The sequence below is a fragment of the Cladophialophora yegresii genome (assembly GCF_000585515.1).
Source record: "Cladophialophora yegresii CBS 114405 chromosome Unknown aczIN-supercont1.2, whole genome shotgun sequence".
Classification (NCBI taxonomy): domain Eukaryota; kingdom Fungi; phylum Ascomycota; class Eurotiomycetes; order Chaetothyriales; family Herpotrichiellaceae; genus Cladophialophora; species Cladophialophora yegresii.
The window spans coordinates 3,372,008-3,385,132 of record NW_006913046.1 but is presented as its reverse complement, the minus strand read 5'-3'; the positions used below and the strand labels follow the sequence as shown (position 1 = coordinate 3,385,132).

Here is a 13,125-nt window from a genome sequence, read left to right as displayed (position 1 = left end):
GAATGCGCTGCCTTCAAGAGAAGCACAAGATGCTCAGAAGTTCTCGACGCAAGCTGCGCCAGAATCAGCATCAAACTCATGCTATGGGATGATTCGATATGCCTTACAGCTCAAAATTGGGGGGCATGTCGCGACATAGTCCGTACAGGACGCATAAACAAGGGACGAATAGGACGAGTCAGATGTGGTCAGTGTGTCTTGCCTTGCACGAAAAAGATTCGCATCGGCGATGGCAGCGCATGACAGCTCGCTGAGGAAGGGAGCTAACGGGTGGACCGATCATCATCTTTAGCCTTGCTGCAAGATTCTTGCCGGCGACGGCAGCCCCTGGCGCTGGTAAGGGGATTGCACGCACGTTTATACCTGGAGCTCTCCCACCAACCTGAGAACACCGATGGCACAAGACGACCCTTCGAACTGGACACATACCCTCTTGTGGGGGGCCACGCAAGCCTCTCTGCGCTGAGACATGCGATGCAAGGAATGGCGCCGTCTGAATGCGTTGCCTGCAAGCCACTTCAAAATTCGTCACACTCCCAGGTTATGACTCCCACTGCGCAAATCGATCACAAAACGCCTCGCCAAATCAGTCCCTCGCTCCCTAAACAAAGACAACGCAGAACTTTCAATGGGCAAGTCACTCTGTACCGAACGCGGACTTTTGCTAAGCTGGCAAGTTGGCAACCACCGCAGGGGCCTTCAAGAGTTGAAATTTTAGTACACCAAAACTGATACTCAAAGCCTGACCATAACAACCAACCTTTTCGGCACGAGCACTCCTTGGAATGCTGATTCAGTCCTTTCGGCTCCTTCGATCCGACGCTCACATTCACACAATACTTTGAGGGTGCCTCATCAGGATGGTACGAGTCTTTCTCAACTACCTAAGTTCGGCATTCTGACTCTTTTTCTGTGTCCTTTTCAACGTTGCCTCCACCCTCATTACCATTATAGGAAATAAATGCACTGCCATAAGCGCGAAGCTGAGGCTCGTTCAAGGGGATACTGTCCGTTGCAGCAGTTTGATCCCTTGGTTGCAAAGCTATTCAGTTCTGTTGACGAGGCAGAAACTGAAGCACTACCAGAAGGCTCGCTCTATCTGCTCATGCTTTAGCATAGCTGTTTCATTTAAGCTCCGACTTCACTAATGCACCACTTCCTTGCGTTCAACGTCAACACTGGAATTGGAACCGCAATAGCACTTTTGCTCACCATCGACATTTCGGCTGGAGAAAACATCAACACGCCCCTTGATGTTCGTTTAGAGGGGCACAATGTGGTGCCGTCGTATCTTGAAGTGCGTGGGGCAAAGGCTCTCTGGCTGGGAGGCTGGCTGTCAGGCATCCCCGCTCGTCCCCTTTCATTGGGCGTCGCTTCTCTCAACTCCTTCCTCTCTGCTCTCCCACCTCCTATCCATGAGCTGTCACCCATGCAATCCAACGGGAGGCAAGCCAATTCCGACCCAGTATAACCATGTTGCACGAAAATCAGAACCTGCAACCATCTCCTGGTGGATACAAGACCGAGAATAGATCTGGAAGAGGCGTCAGCTGCTTGCGGCTGGAGCTGAAAGTAATACGAGCCATGGCGCAGCTGAATACACGGCCAGCACCATCTTCCCATCACAGCTCCGTGTCCACATGCTAGCCTCGATGCGAAGGGTGAGCAGAAGCATATGAAATATGCCAGCACTGCAGAGGTATAAGCGAAGAGATGGCCATGCCGTGGTGGTGGCCGTCTCTGCTCGTCTCGTCTTGTTCGCAGCCACGACCTCCATCCCGGACCAGCACGCACTGAACCAACACAATGGGCTCAACAGCTGCTCCGCATCCAGCTCCTGCCAATGCGGCGGACAAGGCAGAGGTGCCGCCATTTGTACTTGAATATGGTTAGTTACCAGCAGTATGAGCAGCAGTAGCAGCAGCAGCAACGTGTCCATGGGCAAGTCACTGACTGAGCGACAATACTTAGCCCCAATTGTGTATCTCCAGTCCAAGGACGAATATCATCCTTCAGACATTGAATCTCAGCTGAAACATACCCAGCCAATGTACAAGGGCAGTCGAATCGATAATTGCCCCTCCCCACTAACACTGGACAATCTGGACAAATTGAACGTACACGGCGGAAAAGACGTCTTCTTAAGCTCCAATGACGATGTGTCCAAGAATCCCGAGTGGCTGAAAGGCGTGCGACCAGATGCGAACGGCAAGACAAACAGCGCCACGTCATGCTGCATTGTTGTCAACGACCACGGCACGGGCACGGTCGACGCCTTCTATATGTACTTCTATGCCTACAACCAAGGTCAGACCATCTTTGCCAAAGAGCTCGGTGACCATGTCGGCGACTGGTCAGTATTGACCCTCCCTCTTTCGTCTATGCCACACTAACATGATTGCAGGGAACACAACATGATCCGCTTCAAGGGCGGCAAGCCCACAGCGATATGGTACTCGCAGCACGCGTCGGGGGAGGCGCTGTACTATAAGCTGGTGGAGAAACACAACAACGGCCCGCGACCCATCACGTACAGCGCCAAGGGGACGCATGCCAACTATGCCACCGCAGGGACGCACGATCACGCGATCCCGCACTTCAACTTGCCGCTCGGCGTGTTGATGGACGTGTGCGATCGTGGTACTCTCTGGGATCCGACCCTCAATGCGTTCTTCTACAAGTACGTGCCCAAAGTGCCGGGCAAGGATTCGGAGGGGGGCACATTCACGGCGTACGAGCCGGGCACGCCGGTCGCGTGGTTGCGCTTCCTAGGCCATTGGGGGGACGAACGGTTCCCGGCGGGAGATCCGAGGCAGCGAGAAAAGAACATTGGCAAGCATTTCAAGTATGAGGGTGGGCCGACCGGGCCGTATGATAAGGTGTTGGAGAGGAAGGATATATGGCCCAAGGGATCGACCGGCGAGCATATCTGGAAGATTATGCCCTGGGCGTGAGGCGATGACGGGGCTATGTAGATCGAAGTTGAATTTGGGTAGTTGACGGAACGGGATGGCAGGACAAGCCACTACGTAGGTACGCACCCGAGCGTCTACGAATTCTTAGATATCGTGCGCCCCTTTCTTGCATACACAAACAAATGCTCCTCCTCCCACACATCCTCGTCGTTGCAGATCCCCGCCTCGACCGCCCTAGGCATATACGTGCTCCGCTCGACCTTGATCACCTCAAACCCGACCTCTTTCATCCTCTCGAGCACCTCGTCCTCACACAACCCACTCGCCACAATAGGCCGGCCCATCCACGCAATCTCCAGCCCTTCCCCCGAAATCGGCACTGTGGCAAACACGAACAGCCCGCCCTCCGCCAGCCAGTCGAATATCCGCCTGATATACGACCTGATATTCTCGCGGCTAACGCTGGCAATCAAACTGAAGTAGACAGTGATGGCGTCGTATGTCGCGGCGCATGGTGGTTCGAAGTCCCGGACATCGATCTTGACAAACGACGCCGCGGGCACGTTGCGCGTCGCGGCTTCAACCATCACGCCCGAGACATCAATTCCCGTGACGGTATGGCCTGCTGAGGCGAGGGTCGAGCACACGGGACGCCCGGTTCCGCAGCCGATGTCGAGGACGGAGCATTCACGGGCCGGGAGGTGTGCGAGTAGCCACTCGAGAGACGCTCGTTGGGGCGTGCATTCTGCAAAGGCATGTTCGTAGGCCGGGCCGACCGAGTCGAAGAGGGATTCGGCGTTGAGGCGCTGCATGGGTGGGGTGGCCGTTGCGAGCGATGCGATACGCGGGGGATGCACTGTGGATGGTATGGGGTGTGCCGTGTACGGTGTGTGGATCCGGCGGTGCGTGGCTTGGGAGAAGTCAGCGCTCGGATCTATGGTATCTTAGTCGTGAGACGTCCGTCAACGACAGCACGAGGTAAACAGTGATAGAAAGACCACTACAGTGACTAATAGTGTCTACCATATTCGTATGGGTCGAGTGGCCAACAAGTGCCGAGACGGAACGGGCGGGTTGATAAGCACCAAGCGCCCTGCATGGGACTAGCTAGATATGTATGTGAATGGATCATGAACGCCAGTCAGTACCTCGTACGGAGTACTGCGTACCAGTCTGACAAGCGCGGGGGAGGCACAAGGCTGGCACTCAGGGAGGTGAGAGCGAGGCTGAAGATCTGCTAGCGGGAATCTGACCAATCAAACCGCGGCGCCGGATATTCGTAAAAGCTTGGCGTTTCAAGACTCGATTTACATTTTACTGAGCGCCATTTCTCGTCCATCTGGTCTCTCTTCTTTAGCTATTCCATTCAATGACGGCCTCTGTCGCGAGCGAGTACTATAGCGCTGGTGGGAACAGGCAGTCCGGCGCCGCTGACTGGTCCACAGTCTCTGGCCTCGTCGCCTTTGGAGCGGATCAAAATGTGGGCCTCTGGTCACCACTGAATGACTCGGGACGCGGCATCTCCGCCCTCCTCAGCGGGCACATGGCGAAAGTCACGGCTGTCACGTTCTTGAATCGTCCATCAGACCCGATATCAGATGAGCTTCTGGTAACCGGTAGCGCGGAAGGCGAAATTGCTGCTTGGAAACAACAAGATGGCTCGAGCCGACAGGGACGCTGGCAGTGTCTGACGAGGCTCAAAGCGCACGATGGATCAGTCAACGCCGTCGTTTGCCTCGGTGGGCACAACATTGTTGTCACCGGAGGAGCCGATGCAACCGTCAAAGTATGGAGAGTCTACGCGAATGAGAGACGGATTGAGGCGTTGGCAACGCTCCCTCTCAAGCCCAGGTTCATCCCCCTCGCCCTGGCTGTTGGTCTCTTCGGCTCGGACCAGGCCCACGAGACCGCCTTCCTGGTCGCCGGGGGAACTCGCAACGACATGCAGGTCTTCTCGATCGAGCATCTGCCCTCGAAGCCTCAGATCAAGCTGTGCGCCACGCTGACGGGACACGAGGCGTGGATTCGATCGTTGGCACTGACTGACGCGGGTGACGGAGGATATCTACTCGCGTCGGCTAGTCAGGACAAATACGTGCGCATCTGGCGCTTCCACTCTGGTAACCAGCACGGTCCTGTTCTCACATCGACAGGAACAAACGCATCCACCACACTGGCGGCGAAGGCGCAATCAGTCAGGGCCGGATCGCACGCGTACTCCATCACGTTCGAGGCTCTCCTCCTCGGCCATGACGACTGGATCTATTCTGCGACATGGAGTCCTGGCACTGGTGTCAACGATGCTCGACTCCTGACCGCCTCGGCCGATGGCTCGTTATCCATCTGGGAACCCGACCCCATCTCCGGAGTCTGGCTCAGCGTCTCCCGCCTCGGCGAGATAAGCAGTCAAAAAGGCGCCACCACGGCGACGGGCTCGGCAGGCGGGTTCTGGACCGCGCTATGGAGCCCCGACGGCAAGGCCGTCACCTCGCTAGGCCGCACGGGAAGCTGGCGTCTCTGGCAGTACGATGCGGAATCCCAATTCTGGACCCAACGATGCGGCATCAGTGGGCATGTCGGCGCCGTCACGGGCCTGTGCTGGTCCCCCGATGGGAGCTACCTCCTGACCACGAGCGCCGATCAAACCACGCGACTGCACGCGCAATGGAAGCGAGGCCCCAAGCGGAGTTGGCATGAATTCTCCAGACCGCAGATCCACGGCTACGATCTGAACTGCGTCACGAGCACCTCGCCGTGGCAGTTCTGCAGCGGCGCCGACGAGAAACTCCTCCGCGTGTTCAATCAGCCGAGAGACGTGGCCGGCATGTTGAATCGGCTTTGTGGGACTCCATTGCCCGCAAAGGCAGGGACGGGTGTGAATATGCCTGAAAGGGCGGCAATCCCCGTGCTCGGACTGTCGAACAAGGCCATGGACGAGACCGAGGTCACGCAAGCGAACGATCCGGACTCCACTACAGGCATAGGCACAGCCAACGATATTGCTTCGGGTCTCGTCACCATCAGCGAACCACCCACCGAGGACCTCCTGTCGCGCCACACGCTCTGGCCCGAGCATGAAAAGCTGTATGGCCACGGCTCCGAGATCTCCGAGGCCGCCACGTCGTCTTCGTCACCAGCCGTTCTCGCCACAACATGTAAAGCCAGTTCGACCGACCAGGCGGTGATCCGTCTATACGACACGACGAGCTGGACCGAGATCAAACCGGCTTTATCCGCCCATTCGCTGACGGTCACGAGGCTTGCGTTTTGTAAGGAGCGGGGTGGGGAAGAGTACCTGCTTAGCGTGGGCCGAGACAGACAGTGGGCCGTGTTTACGCGGGAGGGGGGACAAGAGCACAAGCATGACCTCGCTGTCGAGCCAAAGAGTAAACCTGCCAAAAGCTGGATCCGCATCGCCAACAACCCCAAAGCCCACAGTCGGATGATCCTCGATGCGGCCTGGCTACCTGCCACTCCGGACCCGAGTTTCGTCACAGCAGGACGAGACAAGACGGTGAAGATATGGTCGGCGAAGCGGAGGCAGGACCAGAAGAATCGTGATGGTGACCATGGCCCCGACTACGAATTCACTCTGAGGGCCTCGATCGCGCGATCCAGCCCCGTGACAGCCATCGCCGTTGCCGTTGCCGTTGCAGTACCACCCTCGACTCAAGACGCCGAATCCAGCACCAATGCATGGATCCTCGCCGCGGGACAGGACGACGGCACCCTCTCCCTTCACGTGATCGTGAATGCGCTCGCGAGCGATGTGTCCTCCGACGGGCCAACTGTACTCAAAAGCGTGGACCTACCGAGGGATCTATGTCCCTCGCGAACGGTGAATCGGTTGGCGTGGCGGCCCATGAGTCGGTCTGGGGTCGGGTCGAGCGAGGCGGGCGAGGGGACGGGCGCAGGCAGTGCAAGAGCAAGAGCAAGAGCGTGTGGCGAGCTGGCAGTCGCATCGGCGGACGGGTCGGTGCGGATCTTGAGCATTGACATGGACGAGCTGGCGCGAGGGAGTTGACCTGACTTGGTTAGTCACTTGCTGGTCTTGGTGCATGGTTTGAGTGTGCGAGTGCAACGCAAGTGGGATTTGAAATTGGAGGAGAACTACTGCTGCATTTGTAACATCCATGCTGTTTGTAGCGAGCGAGCGGGTAGGACAGTCAGGCAATGCTCTGGGAGGTGGACGGTCAGTGCGTACGGGATAAGCGAGCGAGTAAGTGAGTGAGTGAGTGTGTGATTAGAGAAGTGCATAAACGTGAGTAACTCTGACTATCTCGCTGTACCCATGTAATAGCCACGCAGTGTTCAGCTTGCAATCCACACTTAGCAACTGCAGACGAACTTGCGGCCGAGGCGTTGATCCTCAATTACAGTAGGCCTTTCCACCGGCTGGCAGCAGCTGTGCAGGGGGATCACATCGTGGCAATCATGTACACTTTTCGACTTCGAACACGCTTGATTCATGCTATGCCTTGACCGTCCCGAGCCTGTCGCCGATGGCCTCCATGCAAGGGGTCCAGGACCGACCCAGCAAGTGTCCAATATTGTCGCCATCACTTCCTTGGGTGATCAGTGCTTCACCGCAACCTGTGCCTTGTCGTCGGCCTGGCTCTCCACGTCGACGCTCTTGCGCCTGTACTCCTCCTGCACGCCTGCAGGTTTGGCCAGCTCGAACTTGGCGCCTCTTCTTTCGGGTCCGAACGCCGTGGTCACAGCAATGCCTGCGGTTTCGGTACGTCAGCTTTGTCATTGATGGTCCAAAAGATGAAATGAGGAAGCCAATCGGTCGCATGCTTACCTGTTGCGATGATGGCGGTTGCCACGCCCATGGTTGGCCCGTAGGCTGGAGCTAGCTCCCCGTCCACGGCTCTGACAAGGTGACTCTCAGCAATCGCGTTGACGATCTGTGCCGAGGGTGAAGAGATCATATTGCCGAGTTGATACGTGATTCCGGGGAAGGAGGAGCGGAACGCTGGCGGCGAGAGTTCGTTCAGGTGGATGGGGATGACACCCCAGGCGCCTGTGGGAAACGGCACGTTTAGAGTCTTTAGCGGCTACGAATGAATGTGCGCCACATACCTTGCACGAAGAATTGCATGAAGAAGCCTGTTGCAGAAAGGCTTCTCTCAGTGGTGGGCAGGATCCACGCCGGGATGAGGATAGCGGATATGATGGCTGAGCAGACGATTGTCCGACGTCTCCCGAACCATTGTGAGATATATCCAAGGATCGTGCCGCCGACGCAGGCGCCTGTCTTCATGATGATGGACGCACGGCTGGCCGCGCTGTTGTTGAGCTCCTTCTGCGTGAGCATGAATGTGGTGTAGCTGTCCTGGGACGTGTGGGAGTAGTAGTTGAACCAGGTCATGAGGATGATGCAGTAGATGCACATGCGCCACTCCTGAGCCAGCATGTTGCGCGTCTCCACCCAGAATGCACTGGCGGACGAAGTATGGCCTTTGCCCGCTCTCTTGGCTTCTGTGAATTGTCTCGATTCAGGGAACAACAAGCGGATAAGGCCCACGCCAATAGAGAGGCCGGTGCCAATCCAGAAGACCGTCTTCCAGGAATCGGTGCTGCCGCCAACGCCGAGATTACAACATGCGGCAATGACATATCCGAGCGAGTAGCCCTGTTGCAGGATGCCAGACATCAGGCCACGAGCGTCGACTGGGCAATTTTCGAGAGCCATTGCGATGGCATTGCCGTAGACACCACCCATCTGCAGCGTACAAGGTTAGTATCGTCCATTGAATAAAAAGCGCGAAGGGCGCGAGATGGACCACTCACGAAGAGACCAAAGAGCGAGCGGACAGCTAGGAATTGAGTAAAGGTGGCGCTGTAGATGGTTGCCACTTGCAACAATCCAAGAATGATCATGTTGACGACCATGGGATACTTCCGACCGAATTTGTCTCCGGCAAGCCCAAAGAATGCAGCACCAACTGAGCGAAGGAGCAAAGTCAATGTTATAGCGGTAGTCACGTTGGTCTTGGTGGTGTCGTAATACGCTGCGAGCTTGACCGTCTGGATCGACAAGGCGTGAAAATCGAAGGCATCCGCCGTCCATGCTGCAAGACCGACCAAGAAAAATAACCAGTCTTTTGCGCTGAGCTGGGCGAAGAGGCTGACGGGGTTCCTCAGCGGGCGTGGCGATTGCCATTCACAGTATGTCTCGCCATAGTCGTTGGTGATAGCGACTCGCTGCTTCCAGGTGAAGAGATCCGACCAGGACTGTTTCGCTGTCGCCCATGTGCCTCGAACGATGGGGTCAGCAGGGGCGTTGGTTGTCTCGGCCATGATTGGGAGCAGATAAAAAAGGTCGAGAGTGATGGCGAGGTTCGAGGTCTGTGGCACCGCCGATGACAGAGGAGAAACGTTACGTTGCACGAACTGGAGGGACAAGCAGCCTCTTATGATTACACCTGGTCGACCAGGGATTGGAGGTGCCTTGGAGACGGGCAGGTTCCCGGACTGACGGCGGTGAAGCGAGGCGGACGTGATGGGCGACACGTTCGAAATCCCCGGTCACTGCTCCTTGTGGATAGAGCACACGGTTGGATAAGGGCCACGAGGATGCAGTGCGGAGAGGGTAATGGTGGGTTGACGGGGGTCGCACATGCACGACGTGAGTCGAGTGAAGAGAGGATCAGCATCTTGGCCAAAAACCTCCCTGGTTGGTGATTTCATCGAGTCGTTAACACTATCGCGCAGTAAGGGATCCAAATAGAGCTCGTGTCGGACCAGCCACAAGCACATCTTGACCTCCTAGACAAGCATGGCCGAGTAATCTTGTACGGCACGCCACCAGACAAGCTGTCATTCAGGAATTGTCGACATGCATTCGCCGATATCGTCCTGCTGGGCCGATGTCACGTCGGGGGGTGGGTGCCCCGCCATTGGAAGGACGATGACAGGGCGGGAGGTGTCGCGGGCCTATCGTTTCGAGGCAACGATCCGGAGAGCCGGGGTCAGAATGGTGGAGGATCGGCAGTAGCAGCAAGCCAAGAGGACCAAGACACCGGGCGTCCTGGGCGGAGCTGGGCAGCATCATGCACCTCGCTGCGAGCGCGGGGTCATAGCAGTTGGTTGAGTATGCTGCCCCTTCAAACTACGAGTAGTGATGAGGCACACAGAATGAAGGTCGTTGGTGTTGAGGCTCGAGGACAAGAGCAGTCGTGGCGAATCTGGCGTAATTACAGCACAAACGAAATGTACACAGTAAAGCGGAAATGCGTCACTCGCGCTTTTGTGTGCGTCCGGGAAAAAGGCGGGAGGCTTGGCACGGCAGATCATTTCCCCGGGAATTTTCCGTGCATGATCCGTGCATAAGGCGAGCTCTTCTTCCGCTCTGTCGAGCTCAGGGACATGGTCTTGTCGTGTAGAACCGCGCCCAATGCTTCTAGAAGGTGGGAAATTTGGGACAGCATGCATGCAATTTGATTGGGGAGCTTGACTTAACCAACTTGCACGGCAGAACACCCCGTACGGCAGTCGCTCAATCCGCCGACCGTGCACGCCAAAACTGTACACCCAACACCTGCATTCTTGTTCATCGCCGCCTGCTCCTTCGTAAGTCGGACCGTGTATGCTGTATATCCGGGACACTCGAGTCACTTCCCCAGGGACACTCGAGTCACTTCCCCAGAAACCTAACGTCAGGAACGATCTTCCCCTATGCAGTTGCTCCCCTACCAGAATCGGAAAGAGGTAAGACGCCAGCAGCTCCGGCTTCCCTTTTGGCCTTCTTCTTCGACCACTGCTCCCTCAGCACAGCCTTGATCGTCTCCTCGCCCGCCTTGAAATTCGCAGCACACACCCGTACCAACATCTCCACCTGCTCGGGCGTCCACACGAGATTATACGAGCCCGAGAACTTCGCGGTCGATGGGTCAAAATCCGCCACGGCAGCCTGGTTCGGCAGTAACGGGAGGTATATCATGGTCGACTCATGCAGACAGGACGGGGCAGGTGGATTTGTCACCGTGTGGCCGTACGAGTCGACGACTTCCTGCGGTCTGTCAACCAGGATGGAGCCGTCGTAGATTTGTGCATACAGCCCCTGGAATTGCTCGGGGTTCTTAGGGTCTGTGCCAGCCTTGAGCTCGGGATGCCGCTGGGTGAACTTGAGGCATCTTCGACCCGCGATCTGGTCGACCCGTTCCTGAAAAGTGCCTTTTAACACGTCACTGGAGGCGTCCATGTTCAGGATCACATCGACGTGCCGGCGCGGATGGAGCATGACATATGTCGGGCAGTTGTTGTCCATTCCCGAGTCGATGAGGTGGATCCGTGGCGAGTTCTCAATCGGCGGCGACGGCGATGCAGTGTCCTTGACCTCGCCTTTGGTCAGGTGGAACATGAAATTATGTTCGTTGACCGCGTGCAGCGGATGGTGCGCCTGGAACTCCTCGGTGCCCTTCTCACCCCACATCCGCGCAACGCCTTTGGCCATATCGTTGATCGAGTTGCCAATAAACCCCGGTGGGAGGCTACGTTTGATGGTCGCAAGGTATGAAGTCAACGGCCCCGCCGGCGCGCTCGTGCATAGGCCCAACAGCAAGGCCAACGACTGCTCGGGTATCTGCATAGTGTCTCGACCGTTCTCGAACGGCCGGCCGAACGCCCACGTCGGACACCATGCTTCCAATTCGTCGCAGCCGACCTCGATAGGTGAAATCTCGAACCAGTTGAACCACGCGTCTTGTGCTTCTTCATGCTCCTTGGCTCCGGGGTCTGCGTCCTTGAACGGGTGTTCTTTATCCACCCAGTCCTTCCACGGCCTCTCATGCCGAATCGCCGTGAGAATTGGCAAAGGCTCGTTGCCATCAACGAGATGGGAGTTCGCTGACGACCACTTGAACCACTGCTCGTGCTGACCTGCCACCTCCTTTTGGATCCCGTGCGACCCGGGAGGCTCCAAAGCCGGATCATGCACCAGGAACAGATGGCCTGTCGTAAACACCGAGTACAGATCCATCGCCACGGTCGAGAGTCCCGTCCGATGCTTCTGCACCAACGGACCGAGCGTCTTCGACGGCCCGCCCGGCGCGTGCAGCACCTCGCGGATGGCCTCGGGCGACAACGGATGATGGGGATGCAACCTCTGCTTGCAATGCCGAATCACGGCCTCCATACTGGTGCCCGCCCAGGTATAGTAAGCGGCCAGACTCCAACAGCTCCCGCTCACGCCCGACACGTATGTCAACACGTCCCACAGGCCCGAGCGTTTCATTTCGTCCCCGTACCCCAGCATGCCTATCATGGCGCGGTACCCTCCGCCGGACCCGCCAAACGCCACGATGGGCACATCATCGACGTGCACTTCCGCAGGGTCGAGGTCCAGGTATCGGCAGAACGCGTCCCGGACTTTGACCTTTCTTGCGGCGCGGAACTGGTGTTCTTCCGGTGCCAGTTCGAAACCTCGTCTCACCGTGGCAGACCTGGCAACCTCGGGATGCCGACTCGTGTCCCTCAAGTCTTTGGTGATTGTGGCCTCGACCTTGAGTGCCGCTTTAATGATCGAGATGTCCGCGATGGCCTCGGGAAAGGCCGGCACGACCGTCTTGTTCCAGAACGCCTTGAGTTTGCCTTTGACCTTGGCGCGGGTGCCGGCAGACGATGAAGGGGACGGCCTTTTCTCATTACCATTACCATCCTCGTCCTTGGCGGCTCTGCCGTCGGCCCCTTCCCGGGCTGGCATTCCTGGCCCGTCTCCTGCAAGATGGTTCACCCGGCTTTCATCGTCTGTGTAGTGCTGAGGCTCCCCTCCTACAAGATCGTCAGGATCAACCCGTCGTTGACCGTCGGTGGAGTCCTGAGTCTCCTCTCCTCCAAGATGCCTCAGATCGACCCGTCGTCTGTCCTCGGGATAATGCCGACGAAGGATGTCCCGTTCGTACTCCCGCTGCTCTATCGTCTCAGACGTGCGTTGGTTCGGTTTCCTGGTCGGGCTCGTTAGGAACATACGATCACCACAGACACAAAATACACCCTCGGGACGCACGTTGATGTGGTAGTAGTAGTAGTACTCGTGGTAGCCATAGTGCCTCACGCTTCGATCAGGGTCCGCTTTCCTTTCTCCCTACTCTCTCTTTCTGAAATTCATCCATCTTGTGCCTTGACGATATTGGAAACCCCCGGTGACCAGTGGACAGAACCACAGTTCTGAACCATCTTGGCCGCAGAGACTTCAAGTTGTTCG

At 57.1% G+C, this 13,125-nt stretch overlaps 5 protein-coding genes across 5 annotated transcripts; 2 read left to right on the top strand and 3 right to left on the bottom strand.

Annotated features, from left to right (window-relative positions):
- Nucleotides 1–1,806: 1,806 nt before the first annotated feature.
- A1O7_03143 (uncharacterized protein) lies at nt 1,807–2,954 on the top strand (the record flags this gene model as incomplete). The annotated part of the gene is made up of 3 exons (XM_007757169.1): nt 1,807–1,888; nt 1,972–2,353; nt 2,405–2,954. 3 exons carry the CDS (start codon nt 1,807–1,809, stop codon nt 2,952–2,954), a joined length of 1,014 nt encoding a protein of 337 aa, XP_007755359.1.
- Nucleotides 2,955–3,049: 95 nt separating this feature from the next.
- Nucleotides 3,050–3,727, bottom strand: A1O7_03142 (uncharacterized protein; the record flags this gene model as incomplete). Its single annotated transcript, XM_007757168.1, has 1 exon — nt 3,050–3,727. The coding sequence occupies one exon, from the start codon at nt 3,725–3,727 to the stop codon at nt 3,050–3,052; it is 678 nt and encodes a 225-aa protein (XP_007755358.1).
- A 557-nt stretch (nt 3,728–4,284) lies between these two features.
- Nucleotides 4,285–6,939, top strand: A1O7_03141 (uncharacterized protein; the record flags this gene model as incomplete). Its single annotated transcript, XM_007757167.1, has 1 exon — nt 4,285–6,939. One exon carries the CDS (start codon nt 4,285–4,287, stop codon nt 6,937–6,939), a length of 2,655 nt encoding a protein of 884 aa, XP_007755357.1.
- Nucleotides 6,940–7,490: 551 nt separating this feature from the next.
- On the bottom strand, nt 7,491–9,221 carry A1O7_03140 (uncharacterized protein; the record flags this gene model as incomplete). Its single annotated transcript, XM_007757166.1, has 4 exons — nt 7,491–7,642; nt 7,720–7,941; nt 8,001–8,643; nt 8,712–9,221. The coding sequence occupies 4 exons, from the start codon at nt 9,219–9,221 to the stop codon at nt 7,491–7,493; spliced, it is 1,527 nt and encodes a 508-aa protein (XP_007755356.1).
- A 1,375-nt stretch (nt 9,222–10,596) lies between these two features.
- Nucleotides 10,597–12,888, bottom strand: A1O7_03139 (uncharacterized protein; the record flags this gene model as incomplete). Its single annotated transcript, XM_007757165.1, has 1 exon — nt 10,597–12,888. The coding sequence occupies one exon, from the start codon at nt 12,886–12,888 to the stop codon at nt 10,597–10,599; it is 2,292 nt and encodes a 763-aa protein (XP_007755355.1).
- Between the last annotated feature and the right edge of the window lie 237 nt (nt 12,889–13,125).